At 37.5% G+C, this 25,061-nt stretch overlaps 1 protein-coding gene across 1 annotated transcript in view; it reads right to left on the reverse strand.

Moving 5' to 3' along the window:
• Positions 1 to 650: 650 nt before the first annotated feature.
• The window catches only part of VWDE (von Willebrand factor D and EGF domains), a 37,298-nt gene continuing 12,887 nt past the window's right edge, over positions 651 to 25,061 (reverse strand). Inside the window, exons 7-31 of the mRNA XM_030445678.1 lie at positions 24,050 to 24,194; positions 23,182 to 23,396; positions 22,710 to 22,783; positions 20,564 to 20,837; positions 18,986 to 19,194; positions 17,551 to 18,536; positions 16,193 to 16,329; positions 14,577 to 14,732; positions 13,867 to 13,971; positions 13,399 to 13,513; positions 11,352 to 11,602; positions 11,014 to 11,233; positions 10,314 to 10,451; positions 9,653 to 9,715; positions 7,560 to 8,240; positions 7,135 to 7,230; positions 6,949 to 7,044; positions 6,343 to 6,438; positions 5,423 to 5,518; positions 4,989 to 5,084; positions 4,417 to 4,512; positions 4,225 to 4,320; positions 2,865 to 2,960; positions 2,225 to 2,328; positions 651 to 671 (exon numbers count right to left, since the gene is read on the reverse strand). Of these exons, the coding sequence (XP_030301538.1) occupies positions 651 to 671; positions 2,225 to 2,328; positions 2,865 to 2,960; positions 4,225 to 4,320; positions 4,417 to 4,512; positions 4,989 to 5,084; positions 5,423 to 5,518; positions 6,343 to 6,438; positions 6,949 to 7,044; positions 7,135 to 7,230; positions 7,560 to 8,240; positions 9,653 to 9,715; positions 10,314 to 10,451; positions 11,014 to 11,233; positions 11,352 to 11,602; positions 13,399 to 13,513; positions 13,867 to 13,971; positions 14,577 to 14,732; positions 16,193 to 16,329; positions 17,551 to 18,536; positions 18,986 to 19,194; positions 20,564 to 20,837; positions 22,710 to 22,783; positions 23,182 to 23,396; positions 24,050 to 24,194 (4,662 nt within the window). The remainder of the gene's footprint in view (positions 672 to 2,224; positions 2,329 to 2,864; positions 2,961 to 4,224; positions 4,321 to 4,416; positions 4,513 to 4,988; positions 5,085 to 5,422; positions 5,519 to 6,342; positions 6,439 to 6,948; positions 7,045 to 7,134; positions 7,231 to 7,559; positions 8,241 to 9,652; positions 9,716 to 10,313; positions 10,452 to 11,013; positions 11,234 to 11,351; positions 11,603 to 13,398; positions 13,514 to 13,866; positions 13,972 to 14,576; positions 14,733 to 16,192; positions 16,330 to 17,550; positions 18,537 to 18,985; positions 19,195 to 20,563; positions 20,838 to 22,709; positions 22,784 to 23,181; positions 23,397 to 24,049; positions 24,195 to 25,061) is intronic.

The following is a 25,061-nucleotide window of genomic DNA, read 5'->3' on the forward strand; positions in this document are numbered from 1 at the left end:
CAAAGGCTTTCCCTGGGTGAACAAGAATTATTTTCCATCTGGCTGACTGATGCCAGAACATGTGGCCTTGTCTCCACTGCTAGAAGCTAAGCCTTGGTTTAGGCTGCCCCTCCTTCCACATTTCTAGCTTGTCTGTTATAATGATGGATGCAAATAGAAGATGAAGAAGAATAATAAAGTTTTGTTTTCTCTTCTGGATGCAGCCAAATAATACCTGTGTAAACTATGTTTAAAAATAGGAGGTATCATTACAAGTGGAATGCTGCCTTCTTTCCTAAAGACACTTGGCAGCTATTACAATCTTGTTCTCACAAAAGAAATCTCCTAGTCCAGTTGAGTACATCAAGCAAACTGCAAAAATTTGAGTTTGCATTATTCATTAAATCTGTGAGGCCAGTGAAGAATCAGAGGCTGTGGGGCTTGTGCATGAGGTAGTAAAATATTATAGAAATATATATATGTTTTAATGACTATAAGATTGTTGTATTGAAGCTCACCAAAATTCATGACTGTAATAGGAATCTTCTAAAATAATGCTTCTGGATATTAAATTCATTTAAATAAACTCTGAATTGCCTCCAACTTTCTCACTATTTTCAAGTCTCATACATCCATGCAGCACTGCAATTTCATGGGTACACTTCTTTTCTTCAACCATGATGCCTTTGTACCTTGGAGAGAAAAAAATAATAAAAAAAATATAAAAGATAGCTAATGATACAGTCCATTTTTTGACACAGTTTAAGAAATAATTTGAATGAATCTCTGCTTTCCCGATACGCAGAAATACAACTTTAAGTTAAATTTGTGCATATAGCTTGTTTCTTTAAGAAAATGTGCCATCTTAAGTCAGTCTGAGACACAGCACTGTCTGACTAATCAGCAATGTATTTTCTAGATTCAAAATATGCTAATGTTTTGCAGGATGTATTTATGTAAACATTTAAATAAAAATGTGTTTATTTTTTAGGCCACATTTTGGAAAATCCATATTACAAACATTATAAGTTTATTATCACAGGATGTGTAGATTTTATTTTCAAAATGTGTATGAGCATTTATTTTTTCAATATCTTAACTGCATTTGCTCCATCTCTAGTATGTTGTCTGCTATCTGACCATGAATAATACTGGCATTGTAGACTGGACTTGATAAAGCAAAAAAAAGATCTGAACTCCCTGTAGTTTCAACTGGGAGAAAATGAAGCTGGATAAAGTTAAACTAGTGCTGTCTCCCCTGTTTTTTCCCATTTTTCACTAAATGTGCCTACACATCAGGCAACCACATTATTGCTTTTACATTAAAAAACATGATGTGGCAAAGTACTAAAAAAAAAAAAATAGGAAGGATAGAATATGCTAGTTTGGCTGCAGCAGGAGACCAAAGAACTGAATAGTAAAGAAAACAGTAGAGGTGTGAGCAGTGGCATGTAATTAAAGATGAATGTAAAAGAAAAGCACCAGTGTGCAGAGCTAGAACCAGCTAGGCTATGTCCCAGCTCCACCAAATGAATTCTACTGGCACCATGAAAGTGTTTAAATATGTTGAAATTAAAAGAAAAGAAACATCACAGATCATGGAAGAAGAGTAGAATGCTTTCTACCTCAGATATCACACAAAACATGTAATGAAAAATTTAATTAGATTACATCAGTGAGTGACTGTCAGCACTGAAGCAAAGGAATACAACAGATTGTGACAAAACAAAAAAAATGGTCATTATTCACTATAGGCCAAAAAAGTAATGCTATTGCTAACGTAACACTTGGTGACAGGGAACACTTGTATAAAACAGGGATGAACTGAGAGCTACCTTAGTTAGTTGAAAAAGATCAGAGCTTGGCTCGACTCAAGCTAAGAAAAGTCAGAAGTGGGAAACTCTTCCCCAGAAATGGGTCAGATGCTGGAAAAGAGACAGTGGTTGTCATGAAGAGGTTAGTTACCAATTCCTGCCACAGATCTTAGGGAATTCCTAGATAATCAGCTTAATTTGAAACAAAGAAACTTTACATCAGATGTAGAAAGCAAGTCTATAAATATTACAGCCCATAAATGACTTCAATCTGTATACGAATTTTATGAATTTTCCCTCGCTGGAGACTGAAAGGAAGAAATCAGATGAACATATTGGGTGTATTTAGTGCTGCTTCATTGGTCAAGCCTGGGCTAGAAAATGACTCTTAAATTGCTGTATCTGTGATGGTGTCATGACTCCACATGTACCTGAATTTTCTTCCCACAGAGGACTCCGGTATAGCCAGGACGACAAGAGCATACATTAGGTAATACACACGTGCCTCCAAACAGACACTTCTGGTTGCACACAGCTAAAATGAGAGGTAGATACTCATGAAAAACAACTTGGTGAAGGAAGAGTGGCTACTAGGCATACTTCTGCTTGCTGAGAACTTGGTACGTATCTTCAGTGTAAGACAACTCTACAGTCATGCATAGCGAGCCATGTTCTTATGTCTATCCCACCCCTCTTACGCCTTGATGTAGATTTAATATGGGAACACACTGAAGGCACAAATGAGACTGAGTGAGGGACTTCAGTGAGGTCTTTTTTTAGCACATCTTACTAATTCAGGCTATTGCCTTGGGCTCTCTGGCCTGTTGGAGCAGCATGAGGTGTTAGAGCAAGCCACTGCATCCTGCTGTGGTCCCAGGCTATCATCATTTTCTAGAGGGCTTGCAAACAAGCAGAGAAATCTCTACTCTTTACCCTGCCTTTGACACTAATTTGGGTTAAAATACAACCAAGGTATAAGACTTCTAGGCACTATGTACAAGCTGAGGACTTCTAGGCACTATGTACACTAACTGAGCTGAAGCAAGAGGTTTCAGGTCACATCATTCTTACGTGTTTGACACTGGATTCCTTCCCACTGTGGAGGACAATGACACGTACTCGGTCCAATACACTCCCCACCGTTCTTACATTCCTGAAGACAGATTGCTGCACAGACATCACCACAAACTTTGGTTATATCCTAAGAGATTATTTTTACTTATTATTTACATTTCAGGATGCCCACAAGAGGTTGAGTGCTTTTCATACACAAGAGCCACATCATCTTCACTGAAAATCTGTCTAAGATCAACAGTATATTGAAGAAGCAAAGTAACAAGAAACAAAAAGCCCTATAGCCAAAGCACGCACTGAGATGGTCTCATGAATCACAGATTGGCACAAAAGTCTGAAATACTGAAGTAAATTAGCACCACTAAATGGCTTTGGTCTTTCTAAATTTACCTTTCTAGAACCCACACCTCAGTGGAAGATCTTTTGTCTGTCATGCAACTTAACATACAGTGAATCAACTCATAAGCATTTGATCCGAAGTTATTTTCTATGACCCATTTTTCTACACGTTCATCCCAGCTTATTAAGCCATAACCTAAACCACTATTATTTACCACTGCTTAATTGACTATTTGATAATCAGCTCTCTCTTCCACAGTGTTAACTCTGTCAATGAGTAATTTTTTTTCCCTAGTAATTAGAGAAAGTAATATAGGGAAAGCTGTTTTTCCTCCATGCCATTAGAGAGCTCACTGGCCATATTAATATCTAAACCTTGAGTGATTATTATGATAGATGCTAACACTTTATCTATTGGATTTCTCCCACCCATCTTCATGATGTTTTTCATTCAGACTGGCTTTTATTCCCACTGACACATTTTATCTAGCCACCATCAATATCTTCATTAAGATACGTGACCCACAGCTGTGCTACCATCACAGTCCTGTTTTTTAACTTTTCCTAAAGAGCTGGTGCCCATTGCATCTTCTATTCCAGTAATTTCCCACTGTTTCCATGATTTTCCAATCTTTCGCTGTACTTCCTTTCCTATTATACCTGCTTTTTTTTTTACAGCACAAACTGAAATCCTTTCACTTCATTAACTCAGCTCTTTGCAGATATATAGATGTATTTAGACAAGAACAGAGAAAGAAACAAATATTATTTGCTATACAAGAATTTAAAGATATTTTGGTCTCATGAGTTAGCCATGCTATTAAGATCTGCATACTGTTAGTTCTCCATCCAAAATTCCACTGCCAAGTTATAAACTTTTGTTAGGGTTTTTTTTCAATGTGTGGATGTTCTTGAGTTCTTTGGCATTAACTTCATATTATTTGTGTGGTCAAAGCTGTCCTTTAGTCATGCAGTATGTTTTCAACATGGTTCTCCTCTTAAGATGCAAGATACTTACGAGTGTTACATCTTTTTCCTCTCCATCCTGAAGGACAAGAGCAAATGTTTGGTCCTACGCACCTTCCACCATTCATGCACCTTGGCTCGCAGACACCTTAAAAATCAAAAGCATCTGCTGTTTAATGTATTTAACTGACTACAAATTAATCTATTGGTTCCTTTTGGATCCTGGAAGGATTTTAACACTTACTTTTTTCACATCTTCTGCCTGTGTACCCATCAGGACAAGTACAGACATCATTTCTCATGCAATGACCACCATTCTTACAAGGTGGGCTGCAGACAGCTAAAGATACAAACAGGGAGAAAAGGCCGTAGTTTGCACATGATTTAGCAATATAATCCTAGGAAACATGAGTTTACCACTAAAATTCTGACAAATTATACACTATCAGGCCTGTATCAAAAATAGTATCAATGTGGACTGGTGACTATGTCAATAGCAAAGACAAAAATCAGATTGAAAGGGGTCAAGGTTGGCAATGGTATGTCTATATGAGTGATCAGACTGCATGGTATACAATGGAACTGGTTGAACACTGTTGAAAAGTTAAGATGGAGACTAGGAAAACTTTGATTTCCCATTCTCCTTTGATATTCGCTGAATCAGCCATAAAATCTGAAAAACAATGTAATCTGTTTTGCACAACTTCTCAGGTATGTGACTTGCTTGTGAGTTTCATGTCTTAAGACAACAGTGTCTTCCCATAGATCTCCTCATAATGGCAGCAAAGAGGGGAAGGGGAAAAAAAATTGTATTACCATTCTGACACTGGGCACCAAAGAATCCATATGGACAGAGGCAAACATCTGGCTTAGCACAGGAACCACCATTGAGACACACAGGGTCACACATTGCTGCAGAAACAGGGTAAGGAAGAGTGGAAAGCATGACATCCAAATAAAGTCTATAAAATACATGCTTCTATTGCAAGGACAGGAATTAAACACCTAAGACAACTTCAGGTAACACCAGTCACATTAAAACTTTACTCAAAATTTTAGGATCAATGTTAGACTTTCTAGAGATGCTGTGGGCAGCAGAACTAACATGCAGAGACAAGAGGCAGTGCTGGGCTCTGCTGCAGCAAGCAGCCACCCCATCGCTGCTGTTTGAGCCACATGGTTCCAGATTTCAAACTGTGGGAGGTCCCACTCATGATTTCCCAGGCACATGGAAGTTGCAGGAGTGTTACCTGTACTGCACGTAGGTCCATACCACCCAGGTTTACACTGACAGGTGTCTGGAGTAAGGCATTCACCACCATTTTCACAGTGTCTGTTGCAAACCACTGCCATCCAAGAAGTTAGGCAAAAACAAAGGAGAAGGAAGGGAAAAAGATGTTATAATGTATGCTTGATTCATTTTTCACTTCTTTCCCAAATATTAACATTGGAAATAATATACAATTCCACTAGCTGAAGAGGAATTGCTGAATAGTTTAATCTAGTCTCAAATCCATAAAAAGCTAGCACCTTTATAAATGTAAACAAAATGTTCTTCCATGAAATTATGATGGTCTGGGTGTATTCGGTAGTAAAAATGAATTCTATGTAAAACATATATCTAAATTTGGACATGAAATCCACACAAGAATCAGAGTTGCCAAACTGCAGCATTTGCAATTTGCTACATAAAATTTATGTGAAACTAATTCCAATTTTTCAGCTATAGTCACAGCAGATTTTCCAATTTCCATACCAAGTTAAAAAAAAAAACATCTCCATAATGTGGTTCTGAATTCATCTTGCCTGTATCTCAGTTTTTCTGATTCACCCTTCACTGATCCCAACTTCTGTATATACCTCAACGTTCAACCAATTGAAATGAATTTAGAACTTAAAAAGCTGCAAGGACAAAAATTAGACATCTGTGTTTGTTCTGAAGGTAGTATCACATGCAAAATATGCTCAGTGTCTCCATGCTTGTAAATCATAAATAATAAACTATTTGTACTATAGTTGGAAAGCCCAACTATGGAAGCCTTCAAAGAGGCATGGGTATTGCTTTTTGCTGGAATTAGAATGCATAAAAAATTTAAACCATCATTTGTTTTCTTGCTCCTGAAGAACAAGAGGCATGTTCTGCATTCTTCCCTTATGGTTTTTTACTTACTTGTTTCACATCTTGGTCCCACAAAACCATAGGGGCAGGTGCAGAGATTTCTGGCCAAGCATGTGCCTCCATTTTGACAGGGTGGTTTACAATGTGCTGCAGATACAGAATTATGTTTTTCAAGCAATCACCTCTAAAAAGATGCATAGATTTGGTATGCTTTAGAAGAAAGGAAATCTTGACAACTGAAAGTGAACAAAGAACTGGATATAAAATAAAGAGACATATGCAATGCCTTTTAAGAATAAATAACAAGAAGGAATTCCAAGAGAGTACACAGAGTCCCAACAGTAGTGGTTGCCTCAAAGAAAAGAAATCTGAGACAGTTTCCAGACAGGACTTGCACTCGTTTGAAGTATTTAGCTTAGAGGTATCTATATTCACTGGAGAAGTCCACCACGTACTGTGGACTTAGGAATATCCAATCACAATCAACATTTACAGTACGTAACAAAAAAGTAGGGTATATAACAATATGTTACTCTAGGAGTTCTGTTGAAGTATAATGAACACAACCCTTTGGTGTCTAAATGAACAGTTGTGAAAGTTATTTACAGCATATTTTGGGTACCTGTGGATTAAAAAAGCCACAATTATTCTATTTACCTTCCTCACAAGTAGAGCCACTGTATCCTGGTAGACATTCACAGACATTGGGCTTAACACACTTTCCATGGTTTTTGCAATCAGGTTTGCATAGAGCTGTGGAAAAAAAATAAAGGAATCAACAATGATCTTCAAGTCATTCGTGGATCTGAGTTACAACAGGCTAAGTCAAAATGTGATACTCACCAGCCTGACAGTTATAACCAACATAACCAGGCTTGCATTTGCAAATATTGGGTGCCACACACTCCATGTTTTTGCCACACGTTTGTCTACATTTCACTGAAAGGCAATGAAGAAAAACAAAAAAAAGGAATAAGCAAAATAGAAGTGGCATTTCAGCACAATTGTGTCTTGCCTAACATAACAAAGAGATCACATTGAACCCATTAGGTCCCTGCCTGTAAGTACCCCGAGATGCAGCAGAAAACTATTTCCAAGTGCAACCATAAAACTAGAAGCCTGTAGCCTACACCAATATTAATAATGGAAATGAGAAAATTCCATAAATTATGTGTGTCACTGATCACACAGTAATGATGTACCTTCAAATTATAAAGATGTCACAAGATTCCTTCCTGCAAAGCATTTATTGAAATTATTTGTAATACCTCTACAAGTGAAGCCATCTCCATAATAACCATAAGGACAATGACCACACTTGATGCTTCCATCCTGACTTGGCTCACAAGGAACACCAGGAAAACATGGTAAATCGGTGCAGGTCACTGCTTTAGGAGTCACTGCTCCTCTCAAGTCTTCAGGGAGCATTTTTGGTGGGATAGTGACTTCAACAAGGACAAAAGGTAAAGGACTCTCCTTATGCTTGGCTAACAGGTGCTCAGCCCTGTAAGTATTTCCACCTTTGAACGGTTTGCTTGGCAAAGAAAGCCTTTTGCTTATATTTGTTTTGCTGCTAGGAGAAATATTCCTGCTGGTCTCAGAATAGCTGACGGCCTCAACCTGTGCCCTTGTTTTCTTCTCAGGTGACACAGAATGGGTCCCTGAAGATGCAATCAACACAGCATGCACTGAAGAACTCTCTTCCACGTTAGCAAGGTGACCACTGATGGCACTGAGAGCATGAGCAATGTTCCCAGTGACAGTAGGTTGTACAGAAGCACTTGTCTGAGAATGAGGTGGCTTCCAAACAGTCATTGTTTTTCCTGTGGAGGCTGATGGAGAGCTGCTACTGATCATTTCTGTAGAAATTATTCTCTCAGGGACATCTGTAGAACTGGAAATATAGCTTGAGATTCTCAAAGCCTTCTCAGGGGATGACTGTTGAAAACCTAGAGCATTTTAGAAAGAAAGAGGGGGGAGAAAGCACAGGAATATTATGAGACTTTTTCCTTCTGAGAGTGGGGAATGTCTTCTGAACAGAAAAATGCATAGTCCATTCATTCTCTGCTTCAGGATGTCTCTCCATTTTCTACATGAGAATATATGTGTGCAGTAAAACCTAAGTACTAATTAGCAGAATGGGCTATGTCCTTTCCCACACTCATCCCAGCATTTTTATAGCTGGAAGGAGAAAGCACCATACATACAAGAAGCAGACAGCAGAGATTTTCCCATACTGGGTCAATAAACAGCTTTACTGACAGAGGAAATTACCAGCTCCATATACTGCTTTCAACTAGATAACTGAAACAGTTTAAAGCAAAGATAATGTTTATGGTTCACCAGTGTGAACTGGTGTGTCTAAGTGCTAGTAGTAAGCCTAGAGTCTAGAAGCAGATATTTAATCTCAGCTTGCACATGCTTACTCTTAGTGATACACCATGGACATTATTTTAGGCAAATAATCCACCACTTTGGAGCCAAAGTACTATAATGTTTTACTCTCCAAACTTTTAAATCAACTTTCTTGAATTTTCTGGCTCGGTTTTATTAGGAGTGCAAAGTGGATTGAAAGCTCTTCATACTCTGCCCAGGAAAATTGAGTAGTTTGGTGGGTGGGCATGATGCCATAAATGGGGTTTTAGCATTATGTGGGCAGTGAAGATTATCCAACCTAACTTAAGATCTCTCCCTAACCCCATTTAGAACAGTAATAAAAAATGGTCAACAAAAAGTAAAACTTTACTGAATCTCTGTTACAGGGTGCTGTCACCAGCTGCTGAAAAGCAACCCATGCTGCAGCTGATGAAAAATTATCCATCACTGGCAGCAGAGTAAGAATTCTTCTCCTCCCCCACTAACAATCCAGAGATAAAAGGAAAAGAAACACAAGATTTTCCTGCAAAGAAACCCTCAGTGGGCACAGAGCTGTAAATGCCAGCAACAGCTTTTACAGAATTCTGGAATTATAGACATTCATTCGCCATTTCCTTCACCTTTCCTTTGAGTTAAAGTAGGAGAATGGAATTCAACAGAATGTCATGAACTTTTGCTAATCTCATGTAACAGATGTCCCTATCCCCATGTTACCTGTTTTATGTCATTGGTTACTCAAAAAAAAACAAAAGGCAAGAGTAAGAATGCCATACATCACACAGTCACTAAAATTACTTGACTGACCTAAGGGATTTGTTGATATTGATATTTCAGTCTCATTTTTCAGATCAGAATAGAACTCCAGCAATAAATTGAGCCAAAATGAAAATTTAAAACAACATAAAACTGACTAGAACCTTACTGCCAGCTATATTCTTATCAGTATGTGAATCAGGTATTCCATTTTCTTTATGAAAAAAATCACCTTTATACTCTCCAATTTCTCCTGGGGAATCCTTTCTTTCAACAGCAGTGCCTTCAAATCTTTCTAAAAACAAAAGGTGTGAAGGTACATTATAGCTACTTTTGTTTCAACTGGAAATAAATTACAGAGTTAAAAGGTTTAGTACCCAAAAATAATTCATAATTCAGAAAGCAGATAAACCATAAAAATTGTTTCTTAGAAGTTTTCAATAGAGTATTTTAAGCATATAAGTTAAGAATATAAGTAGCTGCACTGAAAAGAAGTATTTGGGTATTTTACTTGGAAAGTGGCTTGATTTGGGCAAACATATCCATGTTAAGCATTCTAATTGAATTATTTTGTCAATAATGACTCATATTATTAAAATAATGCAGGGAATGAATACATTTCATTGTATTCTACTGCGAGATAAAAGAATTGGGGTATTTTGTATATATTTTTTTCTAGTCGCCTGAAAAAGTGTTCTACAGCTATGTGACCCAGTGCAGTCTGATGTCACCAACTGAGATTCTCTCCCAGACATTAACAGAGGCATAGGCCTCTTATGCTGACTACTGATAAGAGTTCTAAGTTACTGCTAGAAAAATAAAGCACAACCAAAGATATTTTATCTGAATGACAATATGGTATTAACAATCTTTTGAAAAACAAGTACTTTTACCATGACATGACTTCCCATCTCCTTGCAGATTGTCTGGGCATGGACCACAATAGTAAGAACCAAAAGTATTGAAGCAAAATACTCCAGGGAAGCAAGGACTGGATACACATTCATCTACATCATCTTGACAATTTTTACCTACATTGAAATACAGATATATTGTTTTATAATATTGTGCCTCTAGATTTTGACAGCGTGCTTATAAAAGGTAAAGGTAAAATGTATACAGGTGCTTAAATACAAAAAGAGCATCTACTATTGAGTGAAACAGAGTATTTCAGTCCATGTAATAAGTACAGCTGTCTAAGTTTGCTATTCACATTTTTTCATCTTATATCAAGTATCTTGCTTATTGTAGAATATAGAGAAGATGAACTGTGGAGACTAAAAGTTTAACTTGGAAGCACAGGAGGAATCTCATCACTCCTGTGTTTCACTAGGTTGCTGAGTTTACCTCTGTGGAGGAAAACAATGAAAATTTGTTCTCGTAATATAAACAACCATTGTATTAATGCAAGAAAAGTCTTGAAATGTATCACACAGCTCTATCACAAGACCATAACATTTCTTCATATTCTAGCAGTAAGTTGTTTACATTCAAAAATTAAAAAAAAAAAAACAAAAAACCAGAAGAAACTATAAACATAAATTTACAAAGTCCTATTTATCACTAAATTATTTAAATAAAGCAGCAATTTACCTTGCAGTTCAGGTGGACATTCACAGTAATAGCTGTTTATTCCATCCACACATCTGCCAGTACCACACTGGTTAAGTTTACAGTCATCAGTATTCACTTGACAGAGATCACCTTCAAATCCAGCCACACACACACAAAGATATCTTCCACTTCCAGGTGGGAAATTAATGTTTGTCACACATGAGCCATTATTTAGGCAATCACATGATTTCACACTGACCTACAAAACATGCCAAGTAAAACAGTTTTCTTTTTATAAATTAACTAGCAATAAGTTTTGTAATTAGACATCTTAGGCATCTTGCCAGTATGTGTCATTTTACTGTAACATTCATTACCTCCATTTCTACCTTAGTCTTTGCATTGCAGTCATCTGTCAATGAAAATTTTAATTTATGGGGATTCATTGACACAGCTTTCCACAAAAGTAGACCTGATGGGGAAAGACTGGCACCTTCTGGACCAGAATCCAAGGTGAAATGAATAGCAGAGCCCTCTGGATCTGAAGCCAAAAACTGATATACTAAGTCTTCTCCATAAAATGTCTGTAGCATACCCTGAAAAGTTTCAAGCACTGGAGGCTGGTTGTCTGTAACAAAGGAGATATTTTCTCTTTTAAACAAAAGTTGCAATACATGTATAAAAATTAATAAGGAGCATATCTTTCTATTAAGAAAGTTGCATGTAATTATTTCTCCTAAATGCTGATGTAATTTGAAAAGCACATCACAACTGTAACAACATAACCAAGAAATGACTACACAAAAGCTTGTGAAGACACTTGCATCTATACAGAGACCCAACTCAGAATTCATTAAATATAAACAATGTATATTAACTATGCAGAGATAGTTTGTAGCTGAAAGTATAAGGAGCCATAACACTTAGAGGTGATTGCTGTTTCCTTTAAGAAATGAGCAGATAATACTTGGGAATGGGCTACAGTGACTATCTTGGCAAAAGTGAGAATGAGGTGATGGAATAAGTCATTAAACTATTGTTCCTTAGAAGGATTTCAACTGCACAACTTCAACTCACTGGTGAGATATTTAAGATGCCTGCACTGATGAGCTATAACCTACTTGGCATGAGCAACTAGATGTCTAGAGACACCAGGTAAAAACAAGCAAAGCAGCAGAACCAGGACAACCTCTGTGAAAGAGAGAAGCAGAAGCCTTCTTAAAGCTCTTAGGAGAACATAGTTTTTGAAGCTGGAACATGGAAAGGTGAACAAGATTTCTAAATTTTGGGTTACAACACAGACACCAAAAGGGAGAAGAAGCTGTAATCAGTGTCCTAGCAGTTAGATTAGGACACCTGGTTCCTAACATCATCCAATCTGGAGAACCTGTCATCCTTGGTTTTGGGGAATTGCCTCTGGTTTACACTCTTCCCTCATTTCTGGCTGTGGCAATACTGAATTCCAGTTTGTGGCTGTAATATGGACATCCCTTGACTACCTGGCTGCTGGAGAAGTTTAATTTTATTCATGTTTCATTCTTTTGCAATAGCTATAGGTAGACTGACTTTCAGTACAAGTTTGAACTAGGAAAAGATTCCATAAGAGAGTCACCAGCAGGCTAACTCATGCAGGACCCTTCCCAATTCAGTCAGAGTCTTGCTAGCACATTCACCCACAGAAACACCAATAGAACTCTTGTATTTGAGGTGCTGTAGACTTGGGTTGATGGGGAAGGCTGGATTGCCTACCAGTAAGACCCCAAGAGACTTCTCATTTGGTGAAAGGACCAATATGATTTGTATATTCCAAGACCTGAAACAGAAAAGCTAAAAGTTCTAGGCTAGAACTTTGTACTCTGGAGAAGAAAAATGAAAAATCTTCTTTTCATATTGTGGTTTCTAACAGGACTGAAGTATGGCAGCCATGGATATATTTTCAAGCATTTACTGAGGCCATGTTTATATGCCATCAATGTGAATTATGTCCAAGTACTAAGTGGTTAGTAAATATGATAAGCCACTTAATACCAATTCTTTTATTCTTCTCTTGTTCAGAATTGGAGTAATTTGTTGGAAAGTTAAGACAACATTTGTGGGTATAGCTGTGCTAAGTATCCAAAGATTGTGAAGTGCTAATTAGCCTGAGAGTCTAATTTTCATCAGTTATTTCTGATGACTACAGGAAGCAGAAAAACCTGACTTTCACACACATGGCCTGGAAAGCAAAATATCATTTTCAGAAATTAGGAGAAATGTCAGTTAAAAACCAAGATCAAATTATAAACTGAAGTAGTGGGTACTGAGCTTTCAAAGAAACACTTAACCAATTAAATTTAAAATTTAATTATTTCCACATATTAAAGAAAAAAAACCTAGGAGATTTTGAACTTCTTGCCATTAAAAAAAACCCTGTTTATAACTTACTTTCAATGACTGACCACGTTAACTTTGATATGTCAGGTCTGCAGACTAAGCAAGGACTGGTTGGATTTGTGTCACCTTCACCATAACAGAGTCCATCTATGTTGCAGGTTTTTTCCTTTTAGAGAGATGACAATATGATTATTTGGTTATCAAACAGTAAATCTGGATGAATTTGCAAAGCATCAAATAAAATCTAATCTGTTCTGCACTTCCACACAGCAGCTAAAGTTGTTCTTAAACCTAAACAACTGACAATATGTTTGGTTTTATTTGGTTATTTTATGAAGAGCTTTTGTTTTGATTTTTTTCTTCACAACTGCCTCATCCCGTTCTCTTTCTGTGCTTATCATTTTCGTGCATGGAAAATCCCTGTTGGAAACAAGAACAGGGTGTGTTCTGCTGATTTTTCTAGGGTTTTTTTTTTTTCTGCCTTCATGTTTTCATCATAGAGAGTAATGAAATATATACCTTTAAAGTACATAACGCAGATTCCTGTGGTTCACAAGTCTGACAGGCTCCATCATATAATATAATTGGTTTAGAGTTGCTATAAGTGATTCCATCATTAGAAATCTGCAAGATGTATAGCAAAAAAGGATTAACCCAGACAGATATCAACTTATCACCAGGGTGGACAGCTGGTATGATGTTCAATTCATTGCTAGACACCTACATTTAGCAGATTAAACTCAGCAGAAATTCAGTCACTCCTGACAATAAATCTAGGCAGATACTTGACCAACCACATGGAGGCATCTACTTAAGGTTAAACTGAATAGTGTCTATGTTCTGTTGATCTCATTGACTCCATCTGTATGAGATCTTGGGTATTTATGTCACACAGAGATTCATGCATTAAGGCTGGGCTCAGCTCAGTTTTCACATAAATATGTCTAATGTCACTTGAAATGCTCCTGGGAAACTCCCGGAACTTTAACTTCTATTCTTGAAGAATGGGTGTCTCTCTAAGTCCTAGGTCATATCTACCAGTCCCCATGCAGAAGAGCACTCTTAAATAGTACTCAGCACTTAAGCTTAGGTGAAGAAACTGAGACTCCAGGTTAAGCAAGTTCCACCCTTAGCAACCACTAAAAAAAGTATCTATGTAATTTATTTTCATCTTGAATGAATATTTGAGTGAATAGTGAATAGTGAATATTTGAAACTTCTGTGAGTACCTTTATTTGCCACATGGCAATGGGTTTATCATCAACCGGATCCCTGATTTCAGACTTCTGGCCATCATTTGGTAATGGGCAGTCAACAGTCCTGGCATCTTGGAAGACAGCTGGCACAGTGAGAGGTTCTCCAGGAATCCATTTGCTATCAATATGCTAAATGTTAAGACAGATAATCTATTTTTTTAGTTAAATGCATTATGAGAGTATTTTTTTACCAGAGAAAAAAACATGTATTGCATAGTGTTTGAACACATCTAATGGCTCTGCACTAGCCAATAGCTTACACCACTAACCCTGTAGAGTCTTCCTCAAAAGTAATGAGAGCAAGTCATCCATGGACCTATCAGCAATGGTGTTCCTTTGCTACCACACAGAAAAATTTCTGTAGTTAGGAGCCAAATACTTTACTAGTGTGTCACAGAAGGCCATCTTGTCATGAGTCAAAACTGAGATGTTTTTAACTGTGACAAGTGAATTCCCAATTATTTTCTCACCGTGAGCTTGATCTAAAAGCCTTTTAATAAAATGGAGTGTAAACTTACTCTTGACTTTATCATTTCAAGACAACTTTCAGATGACAAGATAATGTTTTAAGAAAAATCTATAGTCAGCACTGCTTAATTTGTCAAAATAATTTTAATATCTGCTGGAACTAGCTAAGAAAAGCAATTCTGTCTCAGTAACAAGTTTCCCATTGAATGGTTGCCCTTTCACCATTGCTCACTCCATGATTACATCAGTGAAACCCAATTTTACTTTGCAGCTTTTTTTATTCTAACATGATAGAGAAACTTGTAATTGCAGGTTCTTTCTCCCAGGCTAACAATTGTAAACTGTTTGTAAATGTTGCTGTGAGCAAATTCCAGGTCTCAGTTACAATAATCTCTCTATACAGATGCATCTTAGTCTACAGTGCAACATTTTAATCCCCTGTTCAAACCTGAGGTGTAGAGCTGATATGTATCACTAAATAGCTCTGGTATTCAACCCCAGGGAAATGGACAACACACCAAAAATCATAGAATCATAGAATTGGCTGAGTTGGAAGGGAACTCAGAGATCATCAAGTCCAACCCTTGATCCACTACCGCTGCAGTTACTAGACCATGGCACTGGGTGCCACATCCATTTTTAAATATCTCCAGGGATGGAAATGCCTTTCCTTTTTTCATAACAGACTTATTATGCTTATAAAAGGGCTTTTTCAGGCATTAGATTTGAGACAGAAATCTAGTAATGTCTTGAACCTTGCTGTCCTTCTTCAGAGAAGCTGTCCTTCAGTTCCTCTCCATAAGAAGTTCGAAAAACAATGATGTACAGGCTGTTGCTAATAGGGCTGTCCTTGCCCTTTTCTGATGGATAGCTGCCATATGCTGTTATCTCCCTCTTGGCTGCTGAGTGTTCCCATTCCATTTTGTATTTCTCTTATCATGGAGGAAATGGCAATCTTGCAAAGACTTGAGTGTCTGCTGCAAAGTGCTGAGTGCCTTTGCTGTGAGTTTCTACTAAAGCATTGGGTTGGACCCGCATCAATGAATAATACACTGGCCATTTTTTTCCCCTTGTTCCCTGAGAAGTTAAAAATGTAATTGTTACTATTCAGGGAGACCTACCTGTAATTTGACCATTTCACATTTCAGATTCAATGACTCCCTGAAGCCATGTCCAAAAGCTCTCACTGAGGTGCAGTCATACTGACGAACATCGCACAGCCCTGAATTCTCCAGCTCTGTAATTTCTGGAGCGTGGTCTTCAAAGCAGAGATTAGACAATGAATATCAGTTTATCAACTTGTTCATATGTACTTACATTATGCAGTAGGTATCATTCTCTAGCCAACTAAGAAAAGTAGGTAAACAATGAAATTTGGAGCCAGCTGACTAAAGGTATAAACAGAAACATTTTTTATTGATAAAATAAATTTTTGCTTTAACGTTAGGCATTTTGTCCTCTTGGAACTTGAATGTTAAGGAGCAGAGAAAATATTCATCTGATAACAAACACTTGTGCATATGTGTTTTGTTCTTATGGCTATCTATGGTTCTTTGCATCACACTTGCAGAATAAAATCTAAATGCAACTAAGGCTCTAGTAATACAAACTGGAAAGGTTATAGCTATGTAATAATTTATAATGGGAATTTTCTGTTTAAAATCATCTCATGTGGAAGTTCTTTCAGGAAGTAAACTGGCAAAGATTAGAACTGTAAAAATAGTTTTTTGAAGCAAAGCCACTTTGATTTTAAGAGGAATCAAATATTTATTTTTATTAATCTTTTACATCTTGCCCTGTTTGACTTTAAGTAAGTCACTATAACAAAAAAAAAACAAAAAACCATTGCAAAGCAAAACATTAAAAGCTTTCATTTTGAAAGGGTTTTACTTTTGTAGCACTTTTCAAACTTCTCAGTGGACCTGCTTAATTAATGTTTTGTGAAGTGTCTTAATTACTGAAAAACACCACACAATAAACCCTGCCCATCTTTGTTTGATGCATCTCTTCTGTCTTCACCACCAGTCCTGCTCCCAGTACATCTAACCATTACTTTACACAGATATCACATCACCAAAGAGAGAAACATCTCATTTACAGTTAATAAACAAGAGCACACAGACTATAAAAAATTAGGGAATGCATGGATGTGGCAGATCTCTCCTGAAGAAGATAGCACATGGAAACATTGCGAATTGCTTGGGGCAATACCCTGGACTGCGAACTCCTGGAGTCATAAAGTTTTTAAATCTGCCACACCAGAAAATAAACCCAGGTTTTGCCCTTCAGAACAAGAAGGCTGAGTACAAAACTATTACAACTGTACTAAATTGAAACTAAACTGCCAGACAACAAACAGGGCCACTGTAGGGAACCCCTGGCAGCATACAAAAGCGGGAGAGAAATGAAGCAAGAGAAATGCACGTTGCACAAATACTGAGCACATTACTTAAGTAAACCTTCCTGCCCCACCACTTACCAGCCAGTATGCTGCAGTCGTATGAGCTGTAGCCTGGAAAACATCCACAGCCCCATTCTGTGCATTCCCCATTACCACTGCAGAGACTGGGACACTTCAGTGCAGTAAGTAGGCTCTCGACTGACCCTTCAAGTTCCTGTCGGTTGTAATTTATTTCTTCCAAAACTCTCTTCTCACATTCATTCTCTAGAAGAGCTAGGGAAGCTCCTGCCCAACCAAGGTCATCTTTCAGGAGCAAATCTTTAACACACATAGAGATCACATCCTCTGCTCGCCGTCCAAGAAGGCCACCACAAGATCTTCCTATAGTGGAATTGGTTACTGCCTGCTGGCACAGTAACACAGCCCTAGACTCAGTGAGGCCAGAAGGTGTGGGCCAAGAAGGAAGAAACTTCTGGTCAGTGTCAGTGGCATGGTCCTCTGGGAAAAAATAACTATAACCCTCCAAGTCTGCTTGGCTTAGACTTTGGAACAGAAACACTGGATGGTATTCATAATAATTTTGGCGCTTCCCTCGACTTCTAAGAGGTTGACTTTTGGAAAGATGCCTGTTGTAATGGGGAGAATTTATTCCAATGCCTGTGCTTGAAGTTCCTTCTTTTTCTACACCAGTTCTTCCCATTGATGCTGCAGAGACATGTGTGTTTACTGGGGATGGTTTGTGAAGTTTGGTTTGATGGTACTGCCCCTGCAGAAGTGGAGATGAATTAATTCCATATGCAGATGAACGTTTTTTTATGCCTGTGGTAAGATCAAGTGGACCAAGATACTCAGCAGTGACATCCAGTCCTGGTATCAAAGAAAGAAATCTACCATTTTCACTATCTTTACAAGACAGAGGACGTTCTGATTTAGGAACTGTGTCTGCTTCATCCACTGATTGATACAATCCAGCATCTTCAAGGGCACAGTCACAGAAGACTGTTTTTCTAGAAGACGTTAAAGAAGCAGGTGTCTTATCAAACAAGCTCTCTCCTGGTGGAATTCTGGAGAAGAAAGGTAAAGATGACGTTGTATCAGAACTTTCCTGCCTATTTTCATTGTTTTAATAAAGCATTAACCATTGTTTGGCTTTTTATTTTTTCATACTTATACAACATAAGTCACAGAATTTGCAACATACAGATATATGTCAGGACTCCAGCTAAATCACAACACCATGAGAGCAACTTGCAAAGAGAGGAACTGAGAAGACAGGATCTTTTCTATTTACCCTGGTATTTTATTCAACACGTACTCAAATTGATCTTAGATCATATTACTTAAAAAACTAATTTGGCTCTTAAGTATCAATTTGCTCTAAACCTGATCATGGAATGAGCTGATGACATTCTAGCATTAATTTTTTTTTTTTTTTTTTTTTTAATTTCAGCAAGTCTTTAAGAGTGCAAAGGAAAAGTTGGACCATTTGACTGAGAGAGAAGTATTTTGTTACCTCCATTCCTTCACAAAAGAAAGAAGAGCATTAGCATGGTTTGGGATTTCCAATCCACTTGCAGTGTGGTAGTCATTCTCTGCACTTCCATCAAAGGTGCCACAGAGTCCTACTGTATGTTTGTAATCTGAACTGGGTGCCCTCAGGGTTATGCTCATTCCCCAGTCACTCACATCAGCACGAACAAAAGCTCCAGATGGAAACAAAACCTACACAGGGTTTGATGATACCATAATGAGAAACACAATTTTGATTTTACCTAATAAAACAGGTATGTTTGTTGGCAAGGAACAACTGGAAAAGGCCAGGCACTCAAACACATCCCATTAAATTCTGTCTCTAAATATTCTGGATTAGACAAGTTTCATTATTTCTTCTTCTCATTAAGCCTTGTAAATAAACCCATGCAACTTAACCTTAGCAGGCAGCTAGATGGTGCACTATAGGTCCATAAACTTCATTCACCCTTAGCTGTCATATTGTGGGAGGTCAGTGATTGCAAAACCACAGATAATAAAAAAAATCAGCTGGGCTGATCACTTTTCACACACTAGCAACTGGAAAGGGATTCTGGCAGTATGAAGAAACTCTATGGCAGCACCTTTCTCAACTTTCTTTTTGTCAGCAACATGATTTCTTGTGTTAGTAGCTTACTATAGAGTCACCTTCTACATGCAAAGCTGATCCCAAGTGTTCTAGATAGCTCAGAATCGTGTCAAATATTTACCACTTATTTTAGGCAACTTTAAAATATCTTGAAAGAAACATTAGAAGTCTGACAAGCAAAATCCACTACAAGTTTAAATGCCATTTCTATTATTAACTTGCTGTACAAATCTGAGTGAGTCACTTAATTTTTCTGGTTCCTCAGTATCCTTTTCATTTCTCTACGGCCTACTGTCATCTTAATATATAAAATCCAAGGTCTTCAGATGAAGCATTTCAGATAAAAGGTAAATATTTAACATAGTCTCATAGCAAAAGCCAGATGAAACTGAAGAGGCATATCTGTTTCTGTGGCTTGCATTTTAGAACAACAGTGTGATTAAAGAGCAATTGAGGGCTTCGTTTTTACATTCTGCTTTGCTTGCAGTTCAGTGGAGTCCTACAGCAAATCCATCTACATGAGAAAAGCAACAGAAAATTACAAACATAAACGTTCATCTGAGAGCCACATTCTCCAGATAAACTTCCTACACTTCTAATTCTGTGATTGTGATTTGCCATACCTAATTATCAGCACACACAGCCTTCCTATATGACAGTGGCATAAGCAAAACAGAGTACAGAGAGATCTCACTGTAGAAGATAAGGGCTGCTAATTAAGTGCATACTGAACCTGAAACCTGCACCTTCCATGTAACGATTGTTCATGTTGACACATCCTTGATTTTGAGGACAGCACCCTTTGCTCATCAAGCAAAACACTTGGCCAAAGGACTATGATCGTAAAATAAACAATATGCTATTGTTTAATTGCAAAAAATAAAGCATGTTTTAGCTCTTAAGTTGGTGTGAATTCATAAAAATAATTGCTGGGATAACCATTGTGCCTGTAAGCAAGTATTTACTACTTACTGTTACTTTTCTTCCTTCGTAGGATTCGGTGATTCTGACATTGCTTCCTGTTGTGTCTCTACTTATTACAGATAAGTGTGGCTGTGACTCATGTAGCTGCCCACTGCACATGTCAAATGCAATTATATTACTTCCTTCTTTGGCAACAAAGCCACAGTTACAGGATGCTGGGTAGTGAAGACTTCCACAGTCCCACTGGCGAACGTGAACTTCGAAATCTCGAGATGTACTCTTACACAGAACAAATGTTCCTGTTTTAAAATTGTCATAGAGTCTGGAATCAAAAGAACAGTGTGTGATATAAATTTGATTATAAAATACTTGTATCATCCCATGCCAGCAACATTCTCTTGAAAAAGAATTCTAATATTTGATGAAATTTGACACCGCAACTCATTTTCCTGCATTGGAAAAACCAAAGAGTAGAGCCCACAAACCAACACAAAACTTTAAACAAACATCATAATTTCTTCCCCTGTGCAGCCCTAAATGAAAAAAAAAAACAAAAAAACTTGGTTTACAGCAAAAAAAATAAAAAAAAGATTGATTATGAATGCAGCATATGTAGACAATGGTTGTGAATGGAAAAATAATCATGAAGCCATTGCCATACTTTGATAATTCTTTTTAATAGTGTTTATTGACTGGGAACTAGTGGGTGCTTATTAACCTTTTGCTTTCTGCAGCATTATATCTAAGCAGCAAGAGTATAGCAGTGTAGATGTGGGGGGCAGATGCAGAGACTCTAAGTACTCATGACAAAATGATTTAGAATGCAAATTTAGATTTCACACACTTCTAAAGAGGTCTGCTTTGTGAAGATGGAAATGGAAAGAGCTTGCTCCAAAAATCAGAAAATTATTCAAGATGAAAACTATAAATAGTGTCTGTTTTTCTTCAGGGTTAGCCATCTGTTCCCTGAAGCAAGGTTAAAATAGCCAATCTAATGATTCAGCAATGAGAAGGGGAAAAAAAAAAAAAGAAAAGAAAGAGAAAACCTGGAACTTTTGCTGCAAGTTTAACAGCCTCTTGGCTATAAATGGCATTTGGCAGTTAATTGCAGAATGGCAATTCTCTTTGTGTATAATGGGTCAGCAGACAAACTGCTGCTGGCTACCTTACTGGGACTACATAGAATTACCCATGATTGAATAAGGACAGTTTCTTTCCTATTTGCTTCCTCAGTCTGCAAAATAAATTAGCAATAGACTTCATCCTTAAACCAAAAGTTCTTCCCACTGCATCATTGCTTTGTAAGAAGCCTTGATCACAAGGCACTGACAGTTAAAATGCCCAGTGAAGCCATCCCTATAGTTTCCACTGAAGGATGAATTGCAATATTACAATAGAATAATAAAAATTATTATTATTATTATTATTGCTGTTGCTGTTATTATCACCATCATTACTACTACTACCACCACTTCTACCACTACTACTAGTTAGAAGCAATTACAACTTGTCTTCTCACTTCCTTTATCAAGTTCACAAGACAAACATGGCTGTGGGCTGAACATCCTTTTTTGGAGCCAATATATCCCCTTCCTCTCATGTCACTTGAAAAAAAATGCCGAAGAGAGAATTCACAAGTCCATGTGTGGAAGCTGTATTTCTTTTGACACCTCCCATGAATTAGAAACATTTTGAAAGGCAGAAGACCAAAAACTTGCCAAGTGTGGCCAAGGAAGCTGTCTTCACTTCAGAAATATGGCCAGTGATATGGAAGCAGGAAGTAATTTCAAAGCCATTAATGAACTCAGCACAATCTTAGATAGCAGAGAGCTTCTAGCAACTTGGTAGAAGTGAATCCTCACAAGAATTCATATAGTGACACTCAAACATAGGGAAACCATGCTGTACACATCTTTGGCATACTTCTCTAAAACCAGAAATAATCTATGTGCTTCACTCTTTTGCCACAACCCAAAATTTTAAATACAAAGAAATAAAAACATTACAAACATCACAATGACTGGCAAGCTTTCACTGGCTCAGCATGCTTATGCTTATTGTCCAGGTAAGGATATAAAATACAGAGCACAGCTGTAGAAAACTGGAGCTATCTTGAGTAAACAGCACAGATTTTAAAAAAAAAACAACAAACCCATAACACAATTAAAATTGAGAGCAGCAATCCAGTGATTACCTTCCATCAAATGTAATTATATGAGGGTCAGTAAACGAATAGCAGTAGGCAGTGGGTAGATCCTTTACTGTAATCTTCAAAACAAAGTGAGTCACATCAGATTAAGAAATAAACAGACTCAAACATGTTATTTATCTTATGACACTAGTCTACGAGTTAGTAGTAAACATTATATAATACTTTTAACCAATCTAAGTAGTTATATTAATATTCAAATGTAAAAACTCAATAAAAACAAAAAGAAAAAAAAAAACAAAAAACCAAAAACCCCAAAACAAAAAAAACCCACAAAAAATCACAACTTGAATCAATTAAAAATGTAGTACTTGAATGAAAATAAAACAATGGAGAATCAGCCACTTAGAAATCTTGGTGTGACCCAGCACATTATAACTTAAAATCGATGCTTCATTTACTGAGCCACATTTCTGGACTGTTGCTTTTTACAGAGTTTAACATGAAGATTTTCAACCTGTGTGCTCTCTGGAACATAGCCATCCCACAGAAAATTTTCACTGGATATAGGTTCGACTGCAATTCTTGTAATTCTGTCTCCATCCTGCATAAAGTCTGTCACAGCAGTGAAATAAATTACAGCTTGACTACAGATTCCATTATTGCAGGGCTTCTGCAGAAGATCCACATGACAAGAAGAAAGAGCCAAGTTTAAACCTAACTGCTCTTTACCTGTTTTAATGAAAACACATCATTAGCAACCTTCCCTCTAAACAAGTCACATTTTGTATACTACTGTTAATATAGAAAATAACTTACTTAAAGCATTTTCATTAATGAGAATAACTATGTATATTCCTTGGGTTTGGTCATGCAAAACCCTCTCTCTACATCTTCATACACACACCCAAAAAAATGGGTTTGAATTTTCCAGTTTGCTAGTCAAATGAAAAGATGTCTTGCTGGTGTGACATTAAAATGGTTTTCTGCATAGCAAGGCTCCTTCTGGGGCTCAAAGGGCTTGTGCCTGATAATGGACTGCAGAAATTAATAATAATAGTAAAAAATGAGGACTTCGTCACTGCATATACAACACTTGCAACACAACAGGACAACACCTGCAAGTACTATGGCATTTTGTCTATCCAAATTAAAGTATATGGCTGCAATACCCAAAGATGCCAAAACCACCTCCTAACTTCAGCAAATAATGCATTAGAGACACATTCTTCTAGACTTTCCCCAGCAGCATACATAACTTGTGAATACTTCAACATTTTAGAAAGTATTTCACAATGCAAGAGATTTTCCAAAGAAACAGACAAGAGGGAATATTTAGAAAAACACATGAAACAAAAAAATGCAACAAAAATCAGGATACTTACCTTTATCAACAGTATTTAATGTCAGTGAGATTTTGCAGTCACTTTCAAGATGGCCAAACTCAGAACAAGGAATTGGAATGCTACTTTCTATTGCTAGCTTGTATTCCTTCCCATCCTCTGATATATCATATGTTTCTGGATGCATCTAGCACGAAAAAAATTGCACATAAAACACTATCTTTGTGGGTAAATTATTAAGTTTTGCTTATTAGCCAGAAGGTAGTAAAGCATAAAAAAATTAAAAGAAATGAACGCCATGGCACTTGGCCTGTTCCACTTGATCAGGCTTATTTAGAGGGTCTGAAGAGCAGTGGCACACTGGGGAAAAGATGAGGATACACCAGCAACAATCTTCAAAAATAAGAGGCAAGGACAGAGAAAAGGCACGAATAGCAGAAAAGTAAGGAATTAGCAAACCACATTAACACCACGTAGATGTGTTCTCTGTTACTTCTGGAAACAAAATTACAAGAAATTTGCAGTTCTGTCTGGGAGGAGGTGAGGAGAAGCTGCCTACAGGCAACACTGTCCTGAAGGAATTGGGAAGCATTGTATTTCTCCTGGAATACCTCTCTGTAAAGTTACAACACAGCTCACTACCAGTACATAATAAACAATACAAGTAGAGATCAGTAATAGATGCCTACAACTGAGCATTTACAGTGGGTGAAAAAGGACTGTTCCTCACAGATCACCACCTGCAATATATCCTCCTGGGCTTGGGGTCCTATCCCCAGCCAGCAAATTGGTCCCTGTAGCTACAGCACCAGTAAGAATTAAAATTAGTTTGGACCCTGGCCTCTGCATATGCAGCACAGCTCACATCCCAGTTTCCCTCCCCATCCCCATCCCTCCCCACCATGTCCAGCTAGGAAGAGGCTCTGGCCTTGGCCATTCTGGGAAGCAGGCACTGGGAGGGCCCAGCAGCACCCACCAAAACCACATCAGGAAGGGCAGCAGAGTCAAATGTAATGGAGAACCATGTGGCAGGGCTCAGGTCTGAGCTGTGGCC

Source organism: Calypte anna, chromosome 2 (genome assembly GCF_003957555.1).
Source record: "Calypte anna isolate BGI_N300 chromosome 2, bCalAnn1_v1.p, whole genome shotgun sequence".
Classification (NCBI taxonomy): Eukaryota; Metazoa; Chordata; class Aves; order Apodiformes; family Trochilidae; genus Calypte; species Calypte anna.